Source organism: Falco naumanni, chromosome Z (genome assembly GCF_017639655.2).
Source record: "Falco naumanni isolate bFalNau1 chromosome Z, bFalNau1.pat, whole genome shotgun sequence".
Classification (NCBI taxonomy): domain Eukaryota; kingdom Metazoa; phylum Chordata; class Aves; order Falconiformes; family Falconidae; genus Falco; species Falco naumanni.
The window spans coordinates 4,285,852-4,301,776 of NC_054080.1; the positions used below are offsets into that span (position 1 = coordinate 4,285,852).

The window sequence follows — 15,925 nt, forward strand, 5'->3', positions numbered from 1 at the left end:
GGTAAATGCCAGCTGTACTCAGGCTAGCACACGCTCAGCTAGCCCTTAGTGGCGGAGCAGGATTTACGGCCCTTGCCTGTTGTCGCATTACCCCTCTCTCCAGAGTCCACCTTCAGCCAGGTGCAGCCATCTCGACTGTCACTGATGGCTTAAGCAGAAAAAGAGTAGGGGACAACGCACAGCCACAAACTGTTAAACAAAATTAAAATTAAAACATGCAGTTCATTCAGAGGGAATTCCAGCATCACCATTTGCCCTTTTTCTAGGCAGCGATCTAATGAAAAGTAAAAGATGCTGTGATTCACTGACAAGACTAACAAGAATCACTAAGTAACCATGTAGTACAAACACAGTTGTTACACCATTAGAACAACTGACCTGTCTTGTCTTTTGAGAATTGCTCTTTTCCGTTCGCTGTCACGCTGGATCGTACAGACTCTGTCTTTGGGTCTGTGCTGCGCTGCCCTGGTCTCTCTCTTGCAGGAGGGTGCCCAGTGCTGTAGCATCGAGAGCTGCCATGTGTCACAAGTGCTACACTGAGCAGGCAGGCCTCATACAGCCTACTGCCAACACACCTGCTTGCAAGGTCTTGGTACTACTGACTTCTTTTTTAGATTGTCCCCTAAAAGCACTGCCTGCGCTAGTGCTGTCAAGCCTATATTAAACTGCATCTCAGAGGAAAAGGTAATTAACAATTTTTTTTTCTGCCCTGTTTAGTTCCCTGTGTACCACTAGGTCATGCAAGTCACAGTCCCACCTTATAACCTTTTTGTGTGTGACAAGCTACTGCTGCATGCTCTTACAGCTTCCCACCAGGTCAGAACCTAAGTACACAACTTACACTCTGTTGTCACACTTCTTTCACTTGGTTACGAAGGTGGTGTTTGAAAGTGTCAGGCTTTCCAGAGTGAAATGGTGACAGCTGCTTTTCTTCCCTGACTAGTCAGCCGCTGACCCTGCTACAGAAGGATTTGTCAAGAGCAAGAGTGGTTACAGTGGGTTACTGGGTAATTTAGCTGGCTGTAGGTAATACAGCATGGTAAAAATACAAACTTTGGAGAACAGATTTGTCAGGCGATTTACCCATTACATACAAAATGCACTGATGAGAACGAAACCACAAAACTTCCAAAACTGCATTTAGGTGGGTGTATACTGTAGAACTAATATTATAAAACTGTTTATGAAGAGGAAAGAGACTTTGCTCTAGGTTTGGAAGACATCTAGCTACTTGGGAAGACGTAAAAAGTACTCTTCTCCGTTGCTGCCAGGTAAGTTAGTCACAGCACCCTAATCTGAAACCACAGCTGCAGAGTAAGTCACGAAGGTGTGATTATTGCTTTCCATATTGTAAAAGATGTTGCTGCAGCCTCTCGGTACGCTTGGGAAGAGCTTCCCAAACGCACCCAGTGTTACAGGCAAGGCTGTATTCACTTAGCTGCTTTGATGACAAGCTTGGGAGGAGAGGAGCACATCCTGCTCTACAGCATGTACGGGGCCATGAGCAGATCTGTCTCCTGCTTGCATTTATCCCGTTCACTAAAAGCCCAGTTTGACGCTACCTACCGCCATGCTGTAACCCTACACTTGCAGCTCAAAAATGTTCCTGAACCAAAGCTCTTTCCTGAGTGACAGATTTCTTAAAGCAAACGTTTCCTTAATGACGCTTGACCTTTCATGGAACTATAACTTATTATTTTAGCATAGTCAAATGCTTTATTAGGAAGATATTGCAACGTGACAGAATAAATATCGCATGACACACACAGTAAGGCACCTGGGGCAGACAGGTTCACACTTGACACCGAACAGTAGTTTCTGCAGCAGTAGGATCCCATCTTTCTTCAACGTCACACTGAATCTGCAAGTTCATCATCAGTCCACTCCTCCTAACGGGAAAAAAGCAACGCCTTGAGCAGTGTAAAAACCTGAGCGTGCTTTACAACAAGGTGGGCCAGGCAAGATGTACCTGCGGGCACACGGTGCTACCGCACGTGCTGTCACAGTAACTCCTACTACAAGCACCAGTTAAAGAGAATCTGCACAACACATAGCAGACACGGTTCAGAGATGGGAGAAGTCTGTAACAGACTTACATTTTAAATAAATAAATAAATAAATAAAGTTTTTTAAGATAGTGCTTGTCCACCTTACTTTACCTGACAGGTGAGCACTTCTGCCAGGACACCTGACCGTCCTTATGCTGCAGACTCCATTCCACTTCTGACAACCAGGCAGCAACTGTCACTCCTGGTTAACTTAAAAGGCTGGCCCAAACCAGAAATGAGAACTCACGCAAGGCCTATGCAGGAATCACTTGACAGAATGCACGTTTGTGATGTTCCCCTTCAGACTCTCATGACCTAAGATGGCCAAGAACTGCTGATCAGCATGTAAAGGTATTTCCCTTCCTTAGAGTCCCCATGATCTGGATTTCTGCGCAGACTTGCTCCCACTGCTAAACATCAGCACAGGTAAAGGAATTCGTTTAAGCACACCTTAGTCTGTTGTGAGACTCCAATTAAGCGTTGATTCCTGGGTTCATTTAAAATGTTTCTTGCGTGCCACTCCCAAGCAGTATTATCCAGCATGCTCAGTGTCTTGAATAGAACAGTTATCACTTAATATCAAGTAAATGTATCAAAGGGAAGATTTCATTTTAGCTAATCCCAGAATGCAGGATTGAAAGCCTCCTGGGACCAAGCCCTACTTTTTGCTTCTGGAAACATGCCACACTGCTTACCACCACCCTCCCCTGCCAAACCCACGCCAAAAAAATCTATGTTCTTTATGGTCAGGATTTACTACCTAATAGAAGTATTCCATGAACAGAAGAATAGAACAAAAAAATATCTTAACTAGTAATGAGTAAGCCCTTTAACCTTGAAGCTAGTTATCCATGTCATGGAGACCCAGCCATCTTAGCAGCCTCTTTTCAGCACCTGGTTGAGGTTTAGCCCATGATTCTTCATTATGCACAGATTTCCACAAAAGCCCATATTGCAACCCTTTACTAATACCTTGCACTTTTTATGGCTTCATCACTTTGGCAGCCGAGTCATCCTCACTCAACCACTACTCTGTGTGTTTCTTTATCATTTCAAATTTATAAGCTCTCTATATCTGTTACGGCCTTGCTGTCAACTTCAGGTGTAAACCATTAGATCAAGAAACAGAATCTTACAAATAGATTAGAACTGACTGTGCACTTGTATACTACAGCCTAATTACTTACAGATATACATATTGTTAATATCAGCTGACTACAGGATTACTGAAGTCTCAAGGTTTGAGCAGTACTCACATACGATCAGCTTTCAAAAAGCTGGGCACACTTTCTCCTTTATGCCCTGGCTAGCTCAGATCTGCTATTGCCTGCAATACTCAGAAATTAAACTGTTTTATATAAATATATTTTTAATACATATAATTTATATACATGCAATATAATTATATATTTAATAATATAAATATATAGTGTGATAATATATACATTCTGTATTATATAGGCATAAATTAATTTTTATATATGTATATAATGTATTTTAATATAAACTATTTTATATCCCAAGTACAAACCCTTGGGAGTTCAGAGTTTCAGGAGCTGTTCAAACCATGCAAGAGTTTATCCTGAAATGCTGTACGCTATGTGAATTTATCCAATCAGTTCATTCCTTTGGAACAGCATGGCAAATAGAAATTGAAAACGCAAAAATTAAAACTGCCTCAAACCATAGCGGCGTAACTAGAATAAGACCCCTTTCAAATTAAACCGGGGTAGGGAAGAAAGGAGTCTCCAGAGCTTAGTTGGAGCTGTTCTCTAAGTCATTTTGTGAGAAAGCAGAAAGTTATTAAAGCGCTAGCTTTACAGAGCTGCCAGTTTCAATATGCTTTCCGAGACTGGCGTTTGAAGTAAACACTACTCAAAGTTTGTACAGCATTAGAATAGTTATTAAATATGCCTGAGGTTCCACATTTCATTAGAATATACTTTCAGTTCTGATTTTACTACAGTCTTACTCAATTTTTTAGATTCTAATTTGACATTATAGCATCAACCTACTATGGCAATTTTTAATATCAAGAGTCCTCGAATGATAAAAAAAACCCCCTACACATCCTGCACTTGACATTAAGATTTTGACAGACAACTCTCTTCAGCTGTTCACAAGTTTTTCTAAATGCCATACTTAAAGTGTCTTAGACTACATCAGGATGGTACAATGTCTTCATACCAAAAGAAGTCCAGTTAAAAAGGGTTCTTCACAAAGCTATTTCCTCCACCAGAATGTATTCTCTACAACTTCCAGTCAATGCCACAAATGAAAGTTCTCAAAGGTGTTCAGATTAGATCCGAAGGGTTACTTTAATGCCGTTTTCATTTGTTGAGTCACCCTCCTCTGCCCATCTGCACCGTACTTACACCTGGTCTTGCAACCTGAAGTACTAGCTACCCATCTGTAATCTATGCAAGCCCTGTTAGCAAATGGGCTGAAGTAGAAGTTTACTCCAGCAGCTGACTTCTGCTTTGTGCAAGAAGCCAAACGAAGTAAATGAAAACAGTTTCAGAAACACTGGCTGACAGAAAAACCACCACATAAAACTTGCGTGAAAAAAGCCTGCATGAGTATATTTCAGCATAGTCATTTATTTAATCCAGTTCTGAGGAACAAGTTTCCACCTAGCTAGGATTTCTCAAGTGTTAAGTTTCTGGCCTTCCAAATCCTCCTTTCATCACAATATTCCAAATATCAATCTACAGCTATTTCCCCTCACTGGCATCATGGAGTTTCACATGCTGGAGTACTAAGCTTGATGTGTTTTATGGTTGATCTATGGTTTGTCAGAAGATTTTCAAAGCACAGAAAACAGCAGGAAGGATGGTCTGTGTGTTCTTCCCCCTCCTCACAAAAGACTGCACTGTTTAAGAACACTCCCAAGTGCAGGCTAGTATGAATTCTGGCTCATTTTTTTAAAAAGCTGAAGAAGATTCTGTCTGAGCCATACATAAAAAGAGAATTAACGATGCAGGAAGTTGGTCTCAGTAGCTGCGTCCCCTTTGTCTGGGCAGTTGGAGTGGAAAGCACAAGTACTTGTACAATAGGTTTACTGACCTCATCCGTTCTGCATTTCTTCGTGACATGGTCATCATCTTCACAACCTTTCCTCTTCTTCCTATACCCCATCCAGAAACAAAGTAAAACGTTTAGGTATTTTCAGAAGTTGGAATCTCCTTATTCAGCCACAAGATTAGATTATGGACACATGTGCCACGCTAAAGCCTCAACAAGCAGCTTGCTAGAAGATCACAGTGGGTACACTAAAGTGAAAAGGGCAGAAAATAAAAATCAGGAAGTCCCCTGCCATCCAGCCAAGCCTTATGAAAACATTAACCCTTTACACAATTCTTTTAATTGTGAATTTAAAGCTCTTGGTTCTCATTACATATGATATCAAGTGGCCAGACCTTAAAACCTCACCCAGGATTCCAGCTCTCTTGTTACAAAGTCATCAGTATTACAGCTTGCAGTGCAAATCAGCACAAAAGAATGTATTTACATATTATTGAAAGCTCTACCTTGAGTCTTGGTCCTCAGCTTCCACCAGACACTCACAAAGGAAGCATGTGAACAGACATCATTGTAGGTACATTTGGATGTTTTCGTTTTCAATCACTCATACAGATCAGAGGAAATTAGTGCTTCTACAGCAATAAAAAAGGCAGAAGTTGAACACATCAAAGATTGAGTACCTACTTACAGGTTTGTATTAAGTGAAAGCTCCGAGCTGTGGCACTTCTCTAATTTCTGTTTCAGAACAGCAACCTCTTCAGGCCTTGGTAGTTCATATTTCTTTATGAGATTTTTCATGCCTGCAGCGGCAACAACACAGCTCTAAGCACATTAAATATTTTCAGCTCTACCTTGTATTACGTTTGCATGGCAGGGTTTTGGTAGCGGCGGGACTACAGGGGTGGCTTCTGTGAGAAGCTGCCAGAAGGTTCCCCGTGCTGGATGGAGGCAATGCCAGCCAGCTCCAACATGGACCCACAGCTGGCCAGGGCTGAGCCCATCAGCGGCAGTGGTAGCGCCTCTGGGGTAGTATAGTTAAGAAGGGGGGGAAAAATCTGCTGTACAACAGCAGCTGGAGAGAGGAGTGAGACCCTGTGAGAGCAGTGACCCTGCAGCCCCCCCGGGCAGGGCAGGGCAGGGCTGGGCCGGAGGGGCTCCCCACGCTGGAGCAGAGACCCCCTGGCAGCCCCCCAGGGCCAGGCAGGCTGTGTTCCCCGCCCAGGGAGGCCGGCACATTGGTGTGTTTAAGGTTTGGGTTTATCTCTCCCTGCCCTGCCCTAATGTGGCTGCTAACAAAGGAACCCGGGGGTTACACTGTCCCTGTCCTGCCCAGCCGAGGAGGGCAGGGATGGAGCAGCAGCACCGGGCACCTGGGCTACTGCCAGGGCCAGCCCACCACAGCTGTGAACTAAACTTGCCTATCAGTCAGTGCTACAGCTACCATTACTGCTCATCCCTCACAGTTAAGTTTGATCCAACAGTTTACTCTGCCCTCCCTCCCTGTAACAGCAACACAGTATACATTTTCAAGCAGCTTCTACCAGGGGGAAAAAAAGCCAACAACCTACACCAAAAAAAATCAGAATGGTACACAGAGAAAAAAAAAGAAAGAAATCTAAGTTTTGAAGTCCACACCTCTGAAAGGTTTGAAAGCATTGTATCTAGTTTTCAAACAGACTCAAAAAACACTAGAAAGCAATCAAAAGCAACATGCAACCTACTGCAAACAGCTGAGACAACTTACCAAGTAAAATACTTTTATTTGTCAAAGGAAGCATTAGACATTCAAAGGATGAACTCCTCCCAAACTGCTTGCTTACAAAACTTACCATCCCACACAGCACTCAAAACTTTAAAGGCTCAAAGATTACGTGTCTAAAACTTAAGTATCAACTTACATCCAAGAATTAATTCTAAATAACAAGGTACCACAGAAGCCGAGCACAGAACACTACACTGAAACAAGTTGTTAGCATTGTTGATCCTGGATTTCCTCAAGGTAAATTGTAATACTGTACAGTTTGTATTATTCTGCTAACAAGGTTCAAAATACACAGGTATTTTTTGCATTCAGCATTGTAGCTCAGTCTTAAAAAAAGGGAAAGATTGGTTGAAGTCTTGTTAAAAATGCAAATTAAATTTACACCTACCCTGGCAAAAACAAGAGTTTTTCCTCTACCACCAGTTCTCTGTAAAACTAGTCATTTACAGATGCTTCAAAATTTCCTTCCAGCCTTCATATGTTTACAAAAGAGTGGCCTTTGGACTAAAGCTACTTTCCAGAATAATGCAAGTGAAGAATAATTATCCCAGCATTCCTTTTGCATCTCAGCAATGGAAACCTGAAGACTGGATATGTTAACAGGAGGAGAAAGGGAACAGCATCTTAAGTTTAATCAATGCAATTTAAAATGAATTTGTAGACCCTGGTGACTTGTATGGTGTAGTCACTACTAGCCAAAAGACTGCAATATTAATGCTACCCCTCTCCCATTTTAAATGCATGCATTAGCTTAAACCATTAAATAACTGATTACTTACTGGAAATTTCATATTCCAGCTTTTTTATTTAATTTAAAAAAGGTAATAATCAGTGTACTACATCCCCCATTATCTTAACTAAACCATGCTAGAATTTTATATATATATATATTTCTAACACAAGAAAACTAAACATCTTTTGAAACATCTCCAGAGCTACGAAACAGAAGTGAAGTATAAATCCTGACATATCGCTTAACATAATCATTTATCTTAGAGAAGGTACCCTCTGGTGGTAGAAATAGTTTTGTGCAGGCTTTTGCCTGAAGCTGTAATTTTCGCAACAGAGTGACTGAAAACAGTCATTTCACCCTGACTTACAAAAGCTATTACCTAGTTCCCAAAATAGATTTCTCACTTTTGGGTCAGCTCCTAGCACTTAATTGACTATAACTCTTATGTTCTGCGAAGCATCAGGCCCTTTGCCTTTTAATTTCATGTGTTCCTGTAACAGGAAAGTCTCAATGTTTCCTCCCACTGCATCAACATGCTAGGTAGTTCATTCTACTGCCCATGTTTTACTTACTTACGCATGCCCTGAGGTGAAGAAAAGTACTCGAAAACACACTTTCTGCATAAAGCTTTTGCTGTTTGGAAAAAGCTCTTTTTCCTCCTTTAGAAATACTGTTTGTCATACTTTTCCAACGTTTACTTACATTTCACATCATCTAGTAGCTTGGCTAAGGATGTTCTGTTCTCTTTCAGCATAAGACTTTCTGTTAAATAACTACAAAGAAACATGGAAGAATAAGTTCTAAAAGTGTCCTAATTATTGTGGCAGCTAACATTAATTATAAAGTTCTAGCAGATGTAAATAATAAATAATACACATTTAATTAACTAGACTTTTGTAAGTAACATTTTGGTTGTGTGTTATCGAGTCATAAAAAGGCACCTCTGTCACTTGAAACATTCTTCTTCTGTAAGAACGTGACATAAAGTACATAGCCACATAAAGAACCAAATTCTGCAACACTGCAGAATTAAACATTTGTGAGTAAGCCTCACTGAGTTAGGCCAACTTAAGTTTAAGATTCTGTGAAGTGTCATACTAACATCACACTATTACACAGTGTAACTCCTGGAAAAGCAGATACTGCAGAAGAGTAGTCTTCAGACAGATAAGACAGCAAAGCTTGCAAGATGAGACTGCTTCTTTTGGCAGCTGAAAGCAAATCCTAAATACCATCCTGTAAGAGTCTGTGGGTCCCTTCCTCTTCCTTCAGAGATTCAAACTTCCTTTTACTAAGAACATAAATATATATACACACCACGTGGGTAAAAACCCTCCACACACACACAGAGCAATACTTACTATAATGCACAACCACCAAGTTTTATCCCTTCCCTGGAAGTGCACTTTAGGATAAATGATGTGTTAAGTTCAAACTTACTGCACAGACTCACACAGCTGCATCAGCTGCAGCTCCCACAGTGAGACACCAGCCACCCTGAAGCTGACAGCTGCTGTTAGCATCACTGCTCTTGCACAGTTAAACTTAAGTTAACCTTGTGCTGATACCAGAACTGAAGGTTAATTTGCAGCCACCTATGAGCCAGAGTACGGTGGCACCTGTCTTTTTTCCTGAAGCTCTAACTTTTTTAAGACACGCTGACATGATGGGAACAACAGGTTTTCCAATCCTTCCATGTTCCACCCCACCTCTGCAAGTCCACCTACCCACAGGTCCACAAGACCCAAGCTTCTCTCATGTCCAGCAGCTCAAAGTCACACAAAAAAAGCAGGTGACAAGTTTATAGTAGCAGTAGGATGCAGACAGGTGGCAAAGACTTGACTTCTTCATGAGTATGCAAAGAGAAGGTTCGCATACCTCGATTCATATGCCATCTACAAATTATTCTAGTTCTTTTCACAAGCATGCTTTTCTGAATGTTGGCAACAAGTGGTACAGAATATAGATTCAGGAGTGAGATCAACAATTTTCAAGTTATAGTAAGCGCCTGAATGTTTTTGCACTATTCTGAGAGGTCAGCAAACCTTGTAAAGGATACTCACATACTTGCTCTTTTGGAACAAGAGAGATATGAGATTTATTTAGAGTAGGTGGAAGGAAAGTTCCTGTAAAAAGAACTCTGCTTTTCACATCAGCCCTTGTGCCTGACATGACACTAGATAAAAAATGCTCACACAGAGCATCAGGCAATTAAAACACTCCAGAATACAGCTACTTAGAGCAACTACCTCAGCTGTCTTCCTGAAGGAAAAAAAAATAAGATGGTTTGTCCTCAGAAAGAACCAAACCAAACCACGTGTTTCACCAATGACATCGAAGTATTTGATAATGCATTTGCAAACACCAGTGGCTAGAACACAGAAAGGAAGAAGGGACTATTTAAAACAGCACCTTACCATTAGTCTGTTTCCATGGAAACTGAACAGTTGTACCAGCCAAATAGAGCACTTAGTTTCCACATGCCTAGTAGCTGTCAATTCAGTGTAATTTCATTTCACACTGTAAGCTTAGATAACTTCAAAATCCTACTTTTTTCCCTTGAAGTGATTCTTGAGGCATTCCATACTCTCAGTTTCTATTGTATTTCTACTTTCTTCACTTTAATCTTCAAGAGGAGTCTGAAAATCCTATGCTGTTCTAATTAGGACAATGTCATCAGTTTGACTTTTTTTTTTTTTTTTCCTTTTTCCAAAGCAATCTTTGGAATTGGTTCCAAACTGGACACCAAACACCAACTAACTGCATTTATCGCCTGCTTCTTGAAAATGGAGAATAAATAAATAACAGTACTACTTCAGTTTTGAAACATACTTGAAGAACATACCAGAGTGTTAACAATCAATAAATACTTTCACTAGTTCAGAATGTCTAGAACAAAATAGTTTTACACAAGAGGCAAATAAAACTGTTTAAATCATACCTATAACAAAAAAGAAAAGACTACCTTTCCATATTAATTCCTGCTCTTGAACCACTAGATAGTACGGCAGCGAGAGCTATCTGTGAGGGAGCAAAAAGCAGATACGCATCTGTCAGAGCCACTCGATTCAGGAAGTCATCAGCTGTTTTCCTCAAAACTTCAGGATTCTCCAGCATTGGATAGCGAGTCTAAAAAGTAAGTATTTAGGAAAGTAGTAAGCAGCTGTTCTTTGTCTTCTGGTTTGTAAGCTAAGAACACATAATTCAACAATTAAAGCTAAAAAGTGGCAGGCCATCTACTTATTTCAAAAATAACCTAAAGCTCTTAAAGACCACAGCTAAACCAATCTCCTTTGTCACTTTAGAAAGTAGATCTTTCCAGATCACAGATATGAAGGGAAATAAAACTTTTGTAACACAATCCATGACAGGATTGCATCATGTTAGTATACGGACCATGTAGCATATAAAACAACACTACCTTCAAATCGATTAGAAATCCCTCAAATGGCCTGTATGGATTGTGGACGATAAGATGGAAGTTCAGTTGCTGAATAAGCAGTAGTTCATATTCCAGTATTTGTTCAAGAGCTTTTTCCTGGCCCGGAGGGCTTTCTCGAAGGTTACCAACAAACTGTGCACTGGACACATTAAATTCATCTACTTTACAGGCCAAAAATGCACACGTTAACCTAGAGAAAAAGCAAACAATTGACATATGCAGCATCCATCTGTTTATCAACAGTTCTGTTCACAAAGTCTGTATCTTAAAAACAGCATGTTCTGAACACAGCAAACTTCCAAATGGAAAATGAAAGAGACCAGACTTCCTCTTTATTCATATTTAAGCTCTCAGATGTACTTCTGCATTTTTTCTGGTCTCTACAGATACAATGGTTATATCTCCAATGTTCCACTTGACAGAATAACTCAAGATGCATTGATAACTCACATTATTATCCGAGGATGATACTCCATCACTGAGTTATTGAGGTAAAAGCGTTTGAAATACATGCAAGCTGTTCCCTAAATTAAAAAAAAAAAAAGGGGGATGGAAAAGTAAGTACAGAAGCAAAAACAGATTAAGAAAAAATAAAATCACAAAATCACAAAACAGAACAGATAAGTTTGAACACACACTACAGACACACAGGATACAGTAATACACCAAGATGTACACAGTCCCATGTCATTAATTAATTCAAAGTCTAATACACTGATGCCTGCAAGAGCCTTAAAAATTAGCAGCTTGGTTATCTTTTCCTCCATATTTAGACATAGTTAGGAAGACAATGCTCAAAAAGCCTACAATATCTTCAGGAGAAAAATCTGACATTTAAAAGAAATTTAAAAACCAAAGACTGAAAAAATTACCCTGAAAATCACAAGTCATCGCAGCCAAGCCATCTGACTTTTTGGATCAGTAAACTTCCCAATATATTTAACATTTATGCTTCTCTCTGAGTGTAGAGGTACTGCAGTCAATGCTAGATTTCCAAGCTGATCTGAACGCTATCGGCATGAAAGCATGTCTTCTAAAACCATTACTTGGTGAGACTGATCCAGCACACATACTCTACAAGGGCCACTTATGAAATTTAAGGTCTGGCTCCACAGAGCATGTAATGGCAGCCTACTGCTATGTTTCAAACACATCTTCACACAAGACACTCTTCACCTTAGTCATATGCCGCACCTGCCAGAAGAAGTGAGAACTGACTGGGGATGATACAGATTATACATCTTAACAGCTAGGTGACAAAAGCACAATTCCCTGCTTTAGCTGTTTGGTTGCTGTCCTTCCTCTTCCGAAATGCACTCGTCTGTGTTCAAGGTAAGTAGGTTCAACAATTTATTTATTTTTTTCCCCCCTTTGTGGGTTAGTTTACTGCCAGTTCTTGAACTAGTTTGCTTTGTGGTCAGGCAAGCACCAATGCTGGAGAAACAACTGGATCACAGCCCAACTTTTGAGAATACCTCCTTTAGCTGCAGTGAGATCATTTTATTTTATCATCAATCCAAACATCATTACGTTTGTTTCTACTCTTTGCTTAAAGGAGAGGAAAGCAAGCAGTTGCGACTCATGGGGAGAGGAGAGCAAGCAATTGCGAGTCATCCACAGATGCCTAATGAAGTTGAGAAGTCTGGTTTTGAAATGGCTGCACACTGCCCAGGTGACCAAAAGGCATAAAAAGCTGCATGAAATACAGCACTGGAAAACGAGAGATATCCGTGCTCTCAAGAACAAGCTAAGCAATGCGCAAACGAAGAAACCTGAGACACGGAGGGCAAGGGCTGGGGAGGGGGGTGTGCGCGCTGCCTGCAGCCCCGCTAGTCCCCAGGCCGCAGGCCGTGAGGGGAGGGCGGCCACCCCGCGCAGGCCCCGCCGCTTACCACCACCGATCTGGGCATGGCAGGCTTGAAGACGGCGCAGAAGTCCAGCAACCTCTTTTCGTAGTACTTGCATATCGCCAGCTCCTCGTGGGGCTCCAGCAGGGCAGGGTCGGTCTGCTGGACCTTGAGGGGACCAAAACCGCGGCTGACACAGAGGCTGCGCCCCGGCAACGCCGCTCCCCCGCCAGGTCCTTCCCTCAGCGGCGCGGGCAGCGCCGGCCGAGAGGAGGCCGCACCCCCCCGCCCCGCACCTTCCCGCTCGCCACCGCTTTGCTGCGAAACTTGCGGTTGGCCTCCGCCCGGCACCGCGCCAGCTCCTCCTCGCTGCGGAAGGTCCAGTGCCGCCACTGCGTGCTGCTGTGGTACATGGTGGTGATCCTGGCAGCGGCGGTGGCAACAACTCTCCGTCGTCCGCCTTTTACGGCAGCCTGTTTTACGGCAGCCCGCTTTACGGCAGCGCGCGGGGCGAGGCGGGAAGGGGTGAGGCGCTGCGGGGCGCTGTGGTGGGCCGGGCTGAAGGGAGCGAGTCCTGCGGGAGGGGACGGGAAAGGCCCCGGCCGGCTTTGGGGGCAGGGGGCAGCGGGGATGGGGCAGAGCGAGATACTTCTGGGTGGCGCTGGGGCAGCTTGCGAAGCACCTCACAAAACCAACAGCAGTCTACTACTGTTCTGTCATTGGATCTTTTAATGGAATAAAAACTGCTTGTACAAGTGAGGGAACTGGGATCAGGCCCAGAGGGGGCACTTACTTGGTGGATTATGTTAGAGTGCAGTAAGCCCTGACAATGAGGAATACTTTTTCTTGTGGTAATTGCAAGAGGACTTGTTGCAAGCTCTGCGTGGCATGAAGAGTCAGAAACCCTAGCACCATAGTGCCAGCAAAGACAAAACATCTGCTCCTCTTAACACTGTGTGTCTGTAATGACCTTCTGGGGAGTGCCTTGGCCTCGTGTGCCCGTGGATGGTGCAGAGGTTATAGCTCACAGTGGTCCTACTTCATCCTGTTAAAATAATGCATGGCTATAATATGCAGCTTCGCATTTTTTCAAGCTTTTTACAAATAGCATTCAGCATGCTGACATCAAAAAAGAAATTCACTGTTCAGTTCCTATCCACAAAGCTATGAAACCATGCAATTTATCAACATCAAATAATAATACTGTTAGAAAAAAAAGGAATCCTTGATATTACAGCAAATGAAATCAATCTTGGTGAGTCTTCAAAGAAATATGTGAGAAGAAATAATCCTCTAGCAGTTCGTCTAGTCTGTACTGCTATCTCATGTCAGGGTTGATTTCATTATTGTTAACCATATCTCGTAAGCTGATATGTGGTTTCCATTAATATCTCTGTGAAGGTGATTTAACAACTTGTCCGCAGTAGCTTGTCCCATAGCTTCACCGATTGTATGGTTCTCTCCAGTACCTTGCATATTTTCCCTGTTGCTGCTTTACTTTTTGGTAGCTATTCAGCTTCTTTTATATAGGGAGGCCAATGGCATTAACATTTGGGTATTGACACTTGAGTTTCTATTCACTTTCTTTTCCTAGACTGTACACACCCACTCGTCAGAACTTTCTTTACACTGGTCTTGCCTTACAGACCTTTTGCCGTTCTTATGTCTTAGGATTTTTTTCACTATTGTTTAAAAGAGAAAGTTAAAAAATGAGTTACAAAATTACTATGGTTTTGGCCGCACATTCTGCTCTTGCTACAGTGCGGGTTGAGTCCAGCTAACAGCCGAATGGCCACACAGCCACTCACTATCCTCTTGCAAGATGGAGAGAAAATAAAAGGAAGGCAAGAAGGCTCATGGATTTAAATAATGACAGATTAACAGCAAAAGCAAAAGCTGCACATAGGAATAAAGCAAAAAAATTAATTTTCTCACCCTTCCCATTGGCAGCCTACTGACTGCAGAGGGTGTACCGGGAGTCTTGCAGAAGATGTTGTATTTGAGGAGCTGGTGATACTGGACAGGCCATGTCTGCTCCACTGGGTGTTGTACAAAAGGCTTGAAATCCTTTATGTTAGCATGAGTAGCCACTGCATAGGAGTCTGCTGGAGTACCCTGAGCTGGCCCAGGCTGTGCACTGCTGGGTGTTAATGACAGAGATAGCATCCCAGCCCATCAGAAGAAGATTGTGACTTTGTTACACAAAACAGAGAGGCACCACGGTGTGGGAGGGAGGAGGAACCTCTCCACACACAGAATCTGCACAGCATGCTGCAGGAGAATCCGTCTAGGATCTGTCCAAAGCTGCACAAACTCAGGGTTCCCAGTGGCTGAAGAGACATTAAGATTTAATCACTATTTGCATACTTTTTTTTTCCTCTATCTTATATAAAATAGCTTTTTTATTAAGCTGTTAATGGTTGTACCTTTCCTGTGGAGATGCAGAAAGAACCCTGACCTGTCTCTCTCTACCCTGCTCCCTCCAGGTGCAGAACAGCATTGAGGGGGAGGACGGGGCTGAGGGGAAGGAGAGACAGCCCAGATGCTCTGAGAGCACTACCCAGCATGAGCCAAGACACTGATGAGTACTGACACTTTTAGTTGTAAATGCAAAACACAGTGTCATGCGGGCTGCTGTGAGGAAAGTGAACTTCACCCCAGCCAGACACAGTGCGTACAGATAGGATGATCTAGTGCTGAGATTAGAAGTTAAAAATTCAAGTCTGAAAAGTTCCTCAAGGAATAACAAGAACTGTGGCAAAAAGCATGTAATAAGCTTTTGCAGAATAGCAACATTCACTTTTTCAGTTTTAGCTACATAAACCTGCAGGTTCATACTACTCCCTTTGCTTCTTCAATAGTCTCTTGATCCCCCAAATAATCCATATTTTATTCCCCCATATAATACCCAATCAAGTTATGGAAGCAGCATTTCATAGCCTATGTGCTTTAGCAACCAAATTTTAGACATTACTGCATTTGTATTTGAAGTATGCGAGACACGTATGTTAAGCACATGTGGATGTTCACAGGGTTGGTAGTTAAAATGGTTTCTTGTGGTCTGAAATG

General features: G+C 42.2%; 1 protein-coding gene across 2 annotated transcripts; it reads right to left on the minus strand.

Annotated features, from left to right (window-relative positions):
* Positions 1–1,696: 1,696 nt before the first annotated feature.
* Positions 1,697–13,329, minus strand: CCNH (cyclin H). Of its 2 annotated transcripts, none has more exons than XM_040579285.1 (9): positions 13,153–13,329; positions 12,902–13,024; positions 11,460–11,533; positions 10,989–11,199; positions 10,533–10,696; positions 8,270–8,340; positions 5,761–5,872; positions 5,115–5,175; positions 1,697–1,889 (listed from the first exon to the last, which is right to left on the minus strand). In XM_040579285.1, the coding sequence occupies exons 1-9, from the start codon at positions 13,267–13,269 to the stop codon at positions 1,851–1,853; spliced, it is 972 nt and encodes a 323-aa protein (XP_040435219.1). In that variant the 5' UTR covers positions 13,270–13,329; the 3' UTR covers positions 1,697–1,850. The 2 variants fall into 2 exon arrangements, 1 of the variants encoding a protein (XP_040435219.1); XR_005825530.1 differs by having other exon boundaries at positions 1,872–1,889; positions 5,757–5,872.
* Between the last annotated feature and the right edge of the window lie 2,596 nt (positions 13,330–15,925).